Source organism: Melospiza georgiana, chromosome 6 (assembly GCF_028018845.1).
Source record: "Melospiza georgiana isolate bMelGeo1 chromosome 6, bMelGeo1.pri, whole genome shotgun sequence".
Classification (NCBI taxonomy): domain Eukaryota; kingdom Metazoa; phylum Chordata; class Aves; order Passeriformes; family Passerellidae; genus Melospiza; species Melospiza georgiana.
Window position 1 is genome coordinate 5992058 of NC_080435.1, and position 13623 is coordinate 6005680.

Here is a 13623-nt window from a genome sequence, read left to right on the forward strand (position 1 = left end):
AGAATTTGTTATGGTGCTTTTTAAATGTCACTGTGGTTTTTAATTTTTCATTTTTTGAAAAAAAATAGCAAATTTTGCTTTAGATTTTATTTTGGGGAAAGATAGGAAAGGCATCCAATATTCAGATGATTTTTTGGCACTTTGTCAACAACAACAAAAACCCCTGATTTTAAAATAGAGCAGCAGTAGTTTCCTGTTCTTATAGTTTTGCTTTTGTGCACTCAGATCTTGGCTGTATTGCACCTAGCTGATTTAGTGAGAGACTTAATTGCCTGTAAATGTATGTGCTTCAAAGGCTACTAAACCTGCTGGGAGTGTTTATACAAGTGTGCTTTTTACACTTTTTTTTTTTTTTTTTGTGGAAATGTCCTCCAAAAGGGCTGTAGAGGATAGTGACTTTGTGATGCCCCGGGAGGACACAGCTGCTGGTGTAGTGTAGGGAACTCGTGAGGAGAAAGCCTGAAACTCCCCCTAATCCCACAAGTGAAGGACAAATCTTACCCCTTCCAATCAAACAAACAAGGATACAACACTTTGAAAATGTATTAAATCTGCATCTTTTGTGTCATGACTTGTCAGGGGAGAGGAAAAGTGAAAAGTTTAATAAAAATAACTTTCCTGACAGTTCAGTCCCACACATAGCAAGAGAATGTGTATATATATATATACATGTGTGTATATATGTAATTTGAATATTATCTATCACAATATAAATATGTATAACATCTCAAAATGTCAGATGAATGCCACTCAGCTGAACAACTTTGCTGACATGTGTTAACACTATAACTGTTTTTTATAAAAAGCAGCTGACATCATTTGGTGTGCACAATGAAAATGCAGGGACCAGGCAGGTGAGGTTACTTCTGGGGGGCTTCGCTAACTTTCACTGTCACAGAATAACATGTGTAAAAGGACAAACCACAACAAACTTTGTAGTAGCAGGAAAGTATTTTCATTGCTCGAAAAAAAAATAAAATTCAAACTTTGTCATCACATTAAAAACATTACATGAGAAGTAATAAACATATTTACACTTCTGTTTTGATTATAAATATACATTATATACAAAATAATGTTATAAAACGTAGAAAGTTCAGTGCTTCTGATTTTTTTTAAATTACTGAAATACTAGTCTTCAAAGTAAACTACAAACAGACAAACTAAAACCCATATTATTGATTTCTGAAGGTCATCTTCAAAATGGTCCTACGTGGTCAGAGCAGAAGGTCAGTAGTGGACAATATGAAGGGGTCTTGTCTGCACAGTTCAAGGGAGTAGATGGGCTAGTCCAACAGGCTTTACAAGGGCAGGAATATCACTGTCAGAGAGATAGCACAGTCTGTGTTTCCTCCAAGAGATCTTGTTTCTCCCTCCTCATTCTGCCCCGTGCCCTGGTCTCATTCATGAGTGTCACGGCACTTTCCACTGGGGTGTCCGGTATTATTGCTGTAAATATGTATAGAAGAAAGGAGCTTCTGCCTGCCTCTGGCTGCCAGGGACAGACACAGCACATTTTCCACGTAGCACTGGGTGGGTATGAAAGGAACAGGATGAGCCTAAAACCTTCTAACTTCAATCTCCACCTGTCTTGGCAGAGGGCATCTCAGCAAGTGCTTCACTACTGGGCATTTAGAACTGGGATGAAGAACAAGAGTTGGAGTTTTGCAACCAGATGGAGAAATGGTGGGGGGAGTAAGTGGGTTGTGTCACACTGCTGGTGCTTCTTCAGAAAGTAACAGCTGCAATTTTGAGACTATTTGCAGTAAAAGGTGGCACCTAATTCAGAAACACTACACAAACCCCTGAATTTGTGTCAAAATAAGGCAGGGGGAAGAGAATGAGGAAGGAGAAGAAAAGAAGTAATGTCTATTCACAATCACTGGTAGTGCAAAGGGCATGAAAACAGCTGAGACAGCTCAGCACATAAAGGTTCTAGGAGCTGATTGATTTTAAACGCATTTGTAAGGCCTTATACAGAGCTGGGATCACCTCCTCCCTATCAATGGGGACGAGGCAGTACACATTCCTTATCACAACTTCCCCAAAAATCACGTTCCACACCGTGGCTTGAGTCAATCAGTTCTCCAAAGCATCACCAAATGAGTTGACGCGTAAATTCGGTTTTCTTCTTTCCTCCTCCTCTCACCCCTTACACAGTCTCCAGTACATGCAGCAGGAGAGAGGAGATGCAAATGGATGTTTAGCAGGAAGTATCAACTACCTCTGCCTAGTACTGTTCAGGTAACTGCAAAAACAGCAGTCAAGTTTCTGTTTGGGCTTGTTAGATTCTCTTGACACATTATAGGCACTTTTAAACCCAGAAAAAATTGAGACTTCATTTATACTGTATCCATTATCTGCATAGCAACGTGTCTTGCTTCGCACCTTCCATGGCAACATCTGTGACAGTTATGTGCCTCCTTATCTACCAGCACCTCCCATAACCACAGTTCTGGAAAGCCAGGGGTCTGTCCATGAGGAACTGGCCTCAGCATCTTTTAAAACACCAACATTTTTAACCTCTCTCTTCCCTCTGCCTCCCCTTTTCAATAGCAAATGAGATTTCTGGTATCAAACTTCAAACAAGGGCAGTAAGAACAAAAAGGTGTATTGCATCTTTCAGTAAATTCACAGTCTGTCCAGTTCACTCAGTTCCATCCTCCGCCTGAGAGCAGCAAGTTGCATGTAATTAAAAACAGTCCAATCCAGTTCTGAATTGTAAACAATGCAGCAGGAACGTCCATCTACTGGCATCATCAAATCTGAGGTGCAAATGGTCTGATCTTCAGTCTTATACCTGTCAGGATATAAAACAACACCAGGAATGAGAAGGAATCACAGCATACAGAGTAGTGCAGAACTAACAAACTGTAATTCAGCTATGTCAAACCAAAGAAATTTAAGCCAAACATTACTGCAGTTTAACTCTCAGTGTTTAATGTTTTCAGTTGGGTCCAGAGGCAAAGAATCACCAGCAAAAATAAAATAGTCATCTGTGGCCTCTCTACCTGGCCTCAGGGGGAGAATGCTTACAAACCTGGGTGCTTAACATTAGGGATCTGCAAAAAAAGTACACGGTATAGTTAAATAGCTTGTGTTTAGAAGCATTAAGCCTGAATGGTGTGCAGAGAGATTCTAGGGGTTGTCATTCTGAAAACAGAATAATTTCTGAAGATGCCTGATGTAAATTTGGGAGCCTAGCTTTGCTCAGCAAGATCTTTGAAGATACAGTATTTAGGTCACTTAACGGGAATGAAGCGTCTAGCTGTCATTTGTATCTCTGAATCCTTTCACTTAGTCTTAAACTTTTAATATTGTTGGTTGACTTGTGTTCCAGCTTGCTTTCAAGGGGAAATCTGATATCCACCTTGGAAAGGGAGACTGAATCCTGCAGATCTGTCTTCACAGATCACTGCTGTACGGCACAGCAAGCTTCTCTTTCCTACAGGCTGCAATTAGTCTTAAGATGACTACACCAAAGAAGGCAGGTATTGGAAGTAAAATTGCCTTTAACTTCCACTGAGACTTTTTCCAAAAGGCTGGTAGTTCTTTAGGAGCCATTTGGCTCCTCAATATCTGCTTTTCTAAGTCTTTAAAGTTCAGTGTTAGGCCTTTCCTTTTTTTGTGTATCCAACTTTTCAATATAACATAAAAATTGAAATTTTTTATCAGTAACAGCAATAACTTCTGCTACAGGGTATTGAGCTGGAGCTTACATGCTAAGAGGTTGAAATTACCTTATAACAGACTTCCTAAATGGCTGTTATGCCTATCCACTAATACATCCTGCTACCTTCCATCTTCAGCTAGAAATCTATAGCTTTGCCTGTTTCCACAGAACAAAGATTATCCATTGTAGTCACAGGAAAAAACATGGCTTTACATCAATGGGCCTAAGAACGATTATTATTTCCATTTTTTTCTGACCACTTATTTAAGAGGAAATAATCCTACAATGTGCTGAATTTTTATGGGCTGATGTTCTGTGTTTTCATCTACCACTGACTTATTTATGCCCAAAACCTCTGGTTTAATAAAGCCAGAGCAGCTTATTTTTTTATTTTCCCCACTGCATATTCTGTGTGGGCCACAGAAGAGGAGAGGAAAACGCTGGAAGCATCATGATCCCTGGAAATAAAGGAACCCTCTCAGATACAATACTAAAGGATAATTTACCCTTTTACCTTGTGAATTTATGCCTGTTCACCTCTGTACTTACTTACCTCTGTGGCTATGATGCACTCATTCCGTTCTTCTGTTATCACAAAGACGGACTGGTACATTGAATCCCTCGGAGAGCATATCGCTGATATTCTGCATTCTGGCTTTTCACTAAGGCAGGGCAGAGAAAAAAAGAACATTAGCTGATTACTGACAAGCCTGACTCTCAAAATCTACCATGAATATGGAATGGTGGAATGAGATAGCCATGAAGGTGTGGAAGGGAAGTGCATGGGATCAAGTTTCACACGATCTGTGTCTGTCGGGATACTATGCTAGAGAAGCAGAAATAAGGAACAGCGAGAGTCTTCCTATGCTCCTGCCATGTCCAACCTAACAGCAGGCTCCTCAGAGCCCTTGGTCTAACAACCACATGCAGATCCCAGTCAAGACCTTCAGCACATGAATCAGAAGACTGATAAGCCACTGAACACCTGCCCTTTTCTCCTTTTGAAAAAGAGTAGTTGTTTTCACTCTATCATTCTTCTCTGTAAGCAGTTCATCTTGCCTTCTCACAAAGTGAAATACTTATTTTTAATCACTGTATGCCTATACTGTTGTTCCTCCAAGATCTACTGAAGAAGTAAAGATATTTCTTACTTTCACCACTGGCCTAGCCACTCTGGGTTCCTTCACAGTATCCATACCAGCAGCACCCTGCACAAACACTCAAATTAATTGACTTGGCTAAGGATAGCACTTGGTTGTGACACACATACTCCAGTATGAAGATTCCTGGCTTTGATCTGGTTTGTTTTGTATATTATCTGCTTGAGGTTTCTTTTTGCCTCATATGCTCACCTGCTTCTAGACTGATATGAAGATGAGTGGCTTTAAGAAGGACTATAATGGAAACTACATTCTCACCTGTGTAGTCGGAGGGGAGACTTCTCTCCTAAACACTTTTCACTTTTGTAATATTTATCTTCTGGTGTCCCTCTACTTGTCAGGTCTTTTACCAGATTGTAGTCCAGTTTATGGTTCTTGGGTTTGTAGTTTGACTTCTCCAGCCCACAGTCCACTTCGAGGTCTTTATTTTTATTGGTGTTTTTCAGCTGGGAAGCTGGAATGAGATTGTCCTTCTGGAAGTCAGACAGGTTGTTCATTGTCTCCAACTCCTGCTCTGGGTGCATCCTCATCTGCCTGATGACCATTGCTATCATGCAGAACAGTATGAGCAAAGCCACCAGCCCCACCCCCATGGATATAGCAATCCAGGGGACTGGTTTAGGAGGAAGTGTAACGGGCACTGAATAAACTGGCAATTCACAGCGGTTGCCCATGAAGCCAGAAGGACAGTAGCAAACAAAGTTGGCACTATAAAGTCCACTGTAGCATGTGCCTCCATTCTCACATGGCCCAGAAGCACATTCATCTCTGGTTTTGATGTCGCAGTTCCTGCCACTGTAGCCTGGCATGCATGTGCAGGTGTAATCGTTGATTAGATCATGACAAGTTCCCCCATTGGAACACGGGTTTCTGGCACAATCATTGATGTTTATCTCACATTTCTGACCAGAGAAACCAGCCCGACAGCGGCACACACGAATCTGCCCAAGGTAAAAGCAACTACCATCTGAGGGGAAAAAAATGAAATAAAAATTAGTTTGCACTGCACTTCACGCAGAAATCTAAACCTTTCTCTGGTCAGCATGTTATACTACCTCAAGAAGAGAGAGGTTATTTTACAAAACAGCTGCACATCTAAAAGTTCATTCTACTTTACCTAATTGTATCACCGTGCCTTAAAGTTATGCCCCTGCTAAATATGTAATAAAGTTAATTTAATTTAACTTCCATCTTCCCCACCATATGATAAATCTCATGTATTGTTTTGTTACATAGAAAATGCCAGTGCAAGTCCCGCCCCAGCAAGAGACTAAAATTAGGGTGGATGTGGAATACAGCAGGGGAGAAGGACTAATGTTCTAGAGGAAGAGTAGAGGTCAGATTGGATTTCTATCACTTCTGCACTGAAAAGCACAAATGAGTCAGGGTCATGAGATTTTTTGATAAAAAGACTCACCATTTGCACAGGGGTTGCTTGTGCACCTGTCTACTTTTTTTTCACAGTTAGACCCTGTGAAGCCGAAAGGGCAAACGCAAGTGTAGCTGGCCCCTTGATCCTTTTCCAAGCATGTGCCACCGTTGAAGCACGGAGAATCTATACATGTCAGGGCACTGTGCTCACAGTGAGTGCCATAGTAGCCAGGGGGGCACAGGCAGTGATAACCGTTCTCCATATCCTGCAAAACACAACATTAGGCCACTGTTATTTAATGGAAAGAAATGATAGCTCCCTGCATGCTTAGTTCTGGTCAGCAGCAAGCGCTGTTCAGTCTCCTCTCATCCACAGCCTGATGTGGCAAAAGTGACATCAGGAGAGTGAACGACTGCAGGTTGGACTGTGAGGGACGGAGTTGTGGCTCAGCTGTACTCAGTGTACAGGAGTAATCATGCAGCTATACACGCAGAGCACATACAGTTGTAGGGAGCACACAGGCAGCTACACAAAAGCATTGCTAACACCACTATCTGGTGGCATCCAGAGGTCTTCCCAGAGCAGGGTGGTATGTGTTGACCTCACAGCTGTGATCAGACCATTCATCCTCAGTGTGAGAGCCCTTTTTTATTTCATAAGGGTTTAAGTTGCTTTGGATTGCCTAAGTCCCACCACTTAAATCATAACAAACTGCTTCTTCTTTCCAAGGGCTATATGTCCAAGGCCTTGGGAGAAGGCAGGTAGGGTCTTGTGCTTTCATCTAAAAATTGCGTTGGCTTTAATTTAAACATGCATCAGATTACATTTGACATCTATAATCAATCAGCCTTTACCAATCCATCGTTGGTAAGAATCCATCATTAACTGGATCCAAAAACAGGCTGAAACACTAAACTACGAGAATCCAAAAGTGCGGCACTCTGTTTTGCACAAAGTTTCAGCTGATTGCCCCCATATTGTTTGACACTATCTTCTCACAGCAGAAAGCAAAATTTTCTTTAATTTACTATTAAAATACAGACTTAGTGCATTTCTATATGAACGGTGGTTTGAGAAGCTTATTTTTAACAGATCTGCTCCCTCATCAACCCTGGATCTTGCCAAGCTCTCAGAATGGCTGCCACAGAAACCCAAGGATCAGTTGACCAGCTCTAATCTAGATGATACATCTCCTCCTGTGACAGACTTCCTCCCCCGACACCTCTCGGAAAGGGTTCAGTATGATAGTTGTGAGCGTCAGTAATGAACCCGCGTCCTATCGAATTCCCGCTCTGTTGTTACCGAGCCATTGCTGGAAAGGTACACCGGGGCCTGCTGCACACAAAGGCTTTCCATTTGAAATGCCCCTACCGTGCAACTGCCGCCGTTCCTGCAGGGATTGCTGTCGCACTCGCTGATCTCGTGTTCGCAGTCGACGCCGGTGAAGCCGGGTTTGCACGCGCACGTGTAGCTGCCCTGGCCAGTGTTCATGCAAGTTGCTCCATTTTTGCACGGCCTGTGGTGAGTGCAGTAGTTCAGATCTGCAAAGATACCAGGAGTTAGGGAAAACAGGTCTTTTGACGAGTGGGAAAAGATATGCATACAAAAAGGCTGTAGTCAAGAAAAAAGACAGAGTTTCCAATGAAGCATTTTGTTTTGGTATCTATGGGAATACTGGAGATTGTTATCTGGGTTATTATCAGTCATAATCAGATTACCAATCTATCACTTGGGCTCTGAATTTTGAAGGAGCTGGCAAAAATATAACTTTCTTAGTGTTTTGGTATATTGTCCCTTTTTTGTGGACATAAAACTGTTAGTTGCAATTGGATTTAGGTACCAAACTGGAAAATGTACTTCATAAGCATGCGTTCTCCGAAACACACACCACAGCACTATGGCTCCTTCATGTACAGCATGCTACACACTACAAGAGTGAGCCCCATCTCTAAAAGGTGTGCTCTTAGGCACATTCTAGAAAGGCACGGAGGAAAAACAAAAGATGTTTTGGCTTTGAGATTTAAACAAACACTAGAAATCTTTTATTGTTTATTTGCTCTTTTGTTATGGATGTTAGTAGATTAAACTGTCAAATGCCCTGCCAAGCTTGATGGTTTTATTTTTTTTCCTTTAAATTTGAGACAGAGGTTAAGCATAAGTTCATAGGACGTAAGTAAGAAAAGCTTTATTATCTGTGTAAATATTATAGAGTAATTTGAATGCAACTGGTTAATAGATAACTATAAGCAGAAAAAAATCTGCAACTTTACTTTTCCTGCTTAATTCAGCCTTCACCATCTTAATCCTACAACTGTCCTGGAAACACTTAGCCTGATTTGAGCACTTAATGATCTCAGTGCCAGCAGTGCATATATGGCCTTGAGGACATGACTGCTCAGCTGGCTACGGTTCAGTGATTCAGTGGGTTGAATAGGTGGAAATGGTCTGGTGTACCTTAAAATGGAACCTGTACTTTTCATTCTTGCTTACATGATTTTTCTCTCATGCTCCAGACTTGTCACATGAGTTAACTTCCTTCTATGCAAAATAAGGAAGGCCCAAATGATGGTGTTTACTGCTGCTGGAAACTGTTTAGTAAACTCTTATACTTGTACAACGAATAAGTTAAACTTAGCTTGAGCAGGCAGAAAACTTGTCTGTTCAACACTCATCCAGATTGTTAGGTCTTTGTCCAAGAAAAACTTCTTTTGCAAGAGAAAAACTGCAGCTACCAAAAAAGTTTCCTTGTTTTCAAACAAAATTACTACAAGAACTGGTATGTAAGGCTGCAGTGCTACAATCTGATGCCTGTGAAGATGTACCTTGGGGAAATTTAATTCCAGATCCAGTGGGTCAGATTCCTTAGTGTAGTACTAAGGAGTACCCAACCTTGGGGCTGTAAGTGCAAGCTTCAGAACTAACCTTGATCACAGAAGAGGCCACCCCATCCTTCATCACATATGCACTGCCATTGTGTTTTACAAGTCCCGTGGCGGCAGCCTATATGGGGAATGCATTCATCACAGTAGCGGCCTTGCCAACCAGGACGGCAGCTAAAAGAAAAGTCCAATTAAAACATTAATGACATGGAGAAGAGTTTAAGTTTCTATTACAAGGTGACATTTTAACTGATGTTCAGACTGCATTTGCCATCTACTCACATGCACTCTCCAGGCTTGTTGCAATATCCATTCTGTTCAGTACATCCAGCCAGACAGATGGCTGTGAAGAGAACATAAAAAAACCATAAATGTTTAGGTAAAAACACATGGCACTACAGAATACACTTTTAAAGGATAAAAAGCTTTTAAAAAATACTTTATAAAGAGTTTTACACGTTCAAAGCTTTGTTTTAAAACTTCTTGGTACGGGGAGTTCTGGAACAGGAGGAAGTGAATAGGGAGAGCCAACACTTGACAAGTTGTCCTTTAGTTTTTCTGTTTATGCAACAAACATGAACTCTTGCAACTCTTGCTAGAAAAGCAGCGAGAGAAAGTGGCTTTGGCTTGTGCTAATGAAAGGCTGAAAAAACTCAATGATACCCTGAGCTCAGAGTAAAGGTTCCCACTACTACACTGCAACACCCATCTCATGTCCTCTGGCTGCAGGAATGGTTGGTGGCAGACTTTGTGCGAACAAGCTGCTACCCTTTTACCTTGCAACAGCTACTGCTATTCAGGGCTATCAGCCAAGGTCCCTTTCCTGCCAGGCCGCTCTTTGCTGCTAAGGCTCGCATAGGTGCAGCACAGCGTTGGGTGGTTGCAGCCAAAGGGGCCAAAGTCCTCAGCGCGCAACTCTGCCTCTCTCACTCTGACAAGGAGTGGAGAGGTCGGCACGAAAACACGGCCCGGGCCGCGGGAGGCCTCCGTGAGCTTTAGAGGCGCGGCCGAGGCCCGCGGCGCTCCCCCCGCCCGGCCGCCCGTGGCACTCACGCTCGGTGCAGTACTCGCCGGCCCAGCCGGGCAGGCAGGCCAGGCTCCCGTCCGCCGCGCACACGTAGTGCCCGAAGCGGTCGTCGCGGCGCTTGCAGAGGCGGGAGCAGCTCTCGCCGTAGTAGTTCTCGCTGCACACCACGCGGTAGGAGTAGCGCAGCTTGGTCAGCGGGCCCTGATGCACGTCCTGCGACCAGTCCTCGCCCACCGACAGCGACCGCTGGATCGACATCTGGCTGATGAGCCACTCCTGCGGGGGCGGCCGGGAGCCTGCGGGAGAAGGGCGCGGGTCAGCGGCTGTGGGCCCGCCGCGTCCCGCCCCGCCGGGCCAGCGGAGGGGATACCCCGCTCGCACATACGTACACGCACATACACACATATACACACACATATACACACATATATACACACATATACAAATATATGCATATACGCAGGCACGCGTCTGGAGGTTGATGTATGCAAGGGTACAAAAAGGCCACCAGGCTGTGCGAACCCGGGCCAAAGGGACTCAGCCGAGGGGCCTGTGAAAGGAGGGCTGCTGTGAAATATCCTTTTCCTCTCCTCTCAGAAAAACATCCCAAAGCCATTATTCCTTTCCAAAGGGCGGAATTCGAGCAAGGTGTAAAATACAGGAAAAGGCGGACGGGGCTTGCTGGCAGGCTCCCGGCTTTCTCACCGCAGCCCGCCTCGCTTTCCCACGCCAAAAATAAACCGGAGGAAACGCAATTGTGTTGGAGATTAGGCCGGGGCAGAATCAAAGCGGCCCCTGATGGATATCGTTGAGGGACCGGCTCCTGATGGTGGGATAAAGCCGGCCCTGGAGTTATGGCATAAACAGCTGAGCCGGGGGGGCCGCTGGGCCCGGGGGGGCCGCACGGGACGGGCCCGGGGCGCCCCCTGCCGGCGGCGCGCGCAGTATTCACCTTCCGGCAGGTAGTTGTCGGGCGCGTGCCAGGCCTCGATGATCATGGAGAAGGTTCCCTGCGGGAGAGACGCAGCGTCAGCCCCGCACCCAGCGCGCACCCAGCGCAGCCCAGCCCAGCCACGGCACACCGGCCCGGCCCGGCCCTGCCCTGCCCCGCATTTGCGCTCTCTCCCCGCGGCTACACACTTCCCTCCTTCCCTCGCTCCCACAGACCGCGGATACACATCCCCACCTTCAAGCCCCTCAGCCCCTTGCTTTATTTCTCTTAATAACATTAGCCATCCCAAGTGCTTCTGATCTGGATGAGCTTTTTTATCTTTTTTTTTTTTTTTTTTTTTTTTTTGGAAGTTCTGGAAATAAATCTAAAAGCAAAAGTAGTTTGTTTCCATTACAGGCAATCAGCCCGCCGCGGCTAGCCCGCTCTTGCCACCCTCCTGCCCACCATCAAAATCGGGTTCAAAGTAGAATCTCACCGGCCACGTGAAGTTAAAGGGCAGCTTAATGGGGCTGTCAAATCTCTCAGTATCCTTGATGCTGAAGGAGTTTATTCCCAGAACCGGGGTGATGATGCTGCCGAAAGTGCAGGAGCCCGGGGAAACCACTGCCTGAAAATGCTTCAAACAAACGCGAAAGAAGGTCCTGCAGTGGGGGGAGCAGGGCTCCCCGCTGGCCAGAGACGCGTGGCTATTCACGAATTCGTGTAGCTCCAGCTGGAAGACGCCGGAGCCGGACACCCTCTGCACAAAGGGGAGACACACAAAATAGCCAAATCAGACCTTACCCGGCTTTGCCATGCAAACTTGCTTCCATCACCCACTTTACACTTCGCGAACCCTTTTTTTTTTTTTCTGCCTGTGCGATTACCTGCTGCAAAATCGTTAACAGAAACGTCAAGCCAAAGATGCGCAAGGCTGTCATCCTTGTGTTATTCGAGCTTCCAGTTCTTAGTGGGTTTAGTTTTCCTTCTGTATTCCTCAAATGGACCAAGCAAGCGCTTCTCAGTCGAGGGAGAAAAGAGAGGCGTCACGGCGATTCTCCGGGAGCAACCTGCTCTTCCAAATATTCCCCGAGCAGCAGCAGAAATCGGAAGGTAAAATCCAGGTGTCGATCCGTCCCCTTCAGGGAATTAATCCTGCAGCCAGCCGCCGACCTCTGATCGCTGTCGTCGCCTTTATAAACTCCAAAGCCGGGTGGGTTTGGTGAGAGACGCGGAGGGGAGTGCTTAGTGTGGAACCGCTCCTCCTTTAACCGGTGCTAACAGCGCTCAGTAAATGGAAAACTTGCTTCGCTTCGAGCTGTTTATATAGTTGCCTCGCATCCTCACAAGCTCATTATGTAAACTGTCAGTCAGACTCACGGGCGATCCCTCCCCTTTTCCATCTTTCCTTTCTGGAAAAAAGAACCAAATGTTGCGGAGAGCCCTCATATCCCGAATTAATACCCTGCTGCCGCCGCCGCCGCCGCTGCTGCCGCGCTGCCCGCCGAGGAGCCGAGCTGATTACGAACGAGCCGAGCATCTGTTGAGATATTTACGGCGCTCACACTGGGAGAGAGAGTTCCCTCGAAAATCAGACGCCTCTCCACAGGGCAGCTTTCTACGGCGGCCGAACAATAGAGGATGAAATGTTTCAAAAATACGCTTGTTAGTTAGTTAGTTAGTTTGTTCGTTCCCCGTTGCCCTCCACCCCACGGCTCCACGCGTGTGCCCGGTCCCCGGCCGTGTCCCGGGCGGCGGGACGGGGCGGCGCGGTGCCTCGCAGCCGCGGCCGGCCGGCAGGAGCTGCCCTGCCCGGCGGGGGCCGGCCCCGGCTGGAAACCAAAAGTAAAACGGCGTTTGCCCGGCAGGCGGGCACCCGGCGCGGCTCCCGGGGCGCAGCGCCCAGCTCCGGGGCGCCCGTGCCGCAGGCCCGGCCCCGTTCCTGACCCCGGCTACCGGAGCCCTCCTCGGAAGGGGTGGGTGATGGTGGGTGATGGCAGGGGACGCGGGCACCGCGGGGATCGACGGGCGCGCTCGGTCGCCCTTCCGAATTCGGTGGCGAACGAGCGCTCCTGCGAGGTGACCGGGGTCGACAGCAGGGACCGAGCTGGGTTTTCCCCAGGCTGCCCCGGCTCCCAGAAACATGGGCAAGGGGACAACTCGGGCGCCTGCAGGCGAGCGGGGCGGGAGCGGGGCCGCGGGCCGTGTCTGGCCGCCTGGCCGCGGCCGGGTTGCGGTCTGGCGTGTGCCATAAAGCCCTTGGCCTGATTGCAGCGTGCGCTTATTGTTGGGTCGCGTGTCCCTCATTAAAGCCAAGCACAGAGAAGGCCTTTCATGTGGCTTTTTATTTCAGCTTGTTAAATGGATGGGAGGCCGGAGTGGGGGAGGGAAGGAGGGAGGGAGGGAGAGAGAGATAAACCCTCAGCTGTATGGTAATGAGGTCTTGCCACCTTTCTGCCAGCGCCCGGCGCGCCAGGCTGCGGGCCTCCGCGGCGTGGGTCACCTGGGGAGCAACGCGAGGCGCAGAGCGCTGCCGGTCCCTTCCGCCCCTCTGCTCTCCCAAAGGGTCTGTTCCAGCGGC

At 46.7% G+C, this 13623-nt stretch overlaps 1 protein-coding gene across 1 annotated transcript; it reads right to left on the reverse strand.

Annotated features, from left to right (window-relative positions):
- Positions 1–1115: 1115 nt before the first annotated feature.
- Positions 1116–12283, reverse strand: DLL4 (delta like canonical Notch ligand 4). Its single transcript, XM_058026264.1, has 11 exons — positions 11930–12283; positions 11539–11802; positions 11064–11121; positions 10138–10407; positions 9367–9427; positions 9128–9258; positions 7577–7746; positions 6251–6470; positions 5092–5800; positions 4227–4335; positions 1116–2800 (listed from the first exon to the last, which is right to left on the reverse strand). The coding sequence occupies exons 1-11, from the start codon at positions 11981–11983 to the stop codon at positions 2795–2797; spliced, it is 2052 nt and encodes a 683-aa protein (XP_057882247.1). The 5' UTR covers positions 11984–12283; the 3' UTR covers positions 1116–2794.
- Between the last annotated feature and the right edge of the window lie 1340 nt (positions 12284–13623).

Bases quoted from the DNA above. Each gene is read 5' to 3' on its own strand.
- DLL4 (XM_058026264.1), bottom strand. From the start codon at position 11,983: ATGACAGCCTTGCGCATCTTTGGCTTGACGTTTCTGTTAACGATTTTG. The intron at 9,428-10,137 runs GTGAGTGCCACG...TTCTCTTCACAG, and splicing joins CGGCGAGTACTGCACCGAGC to CCATCTGTCTGGCTGGATGT. The intron at 5,801-6,250 runs GTGAGTCTTTTT...TTTTCCCCTCAG, and splicing joins AAGCAACCCCTGTGCAAATG to ATGGTAGTTGCTTTTACCTT.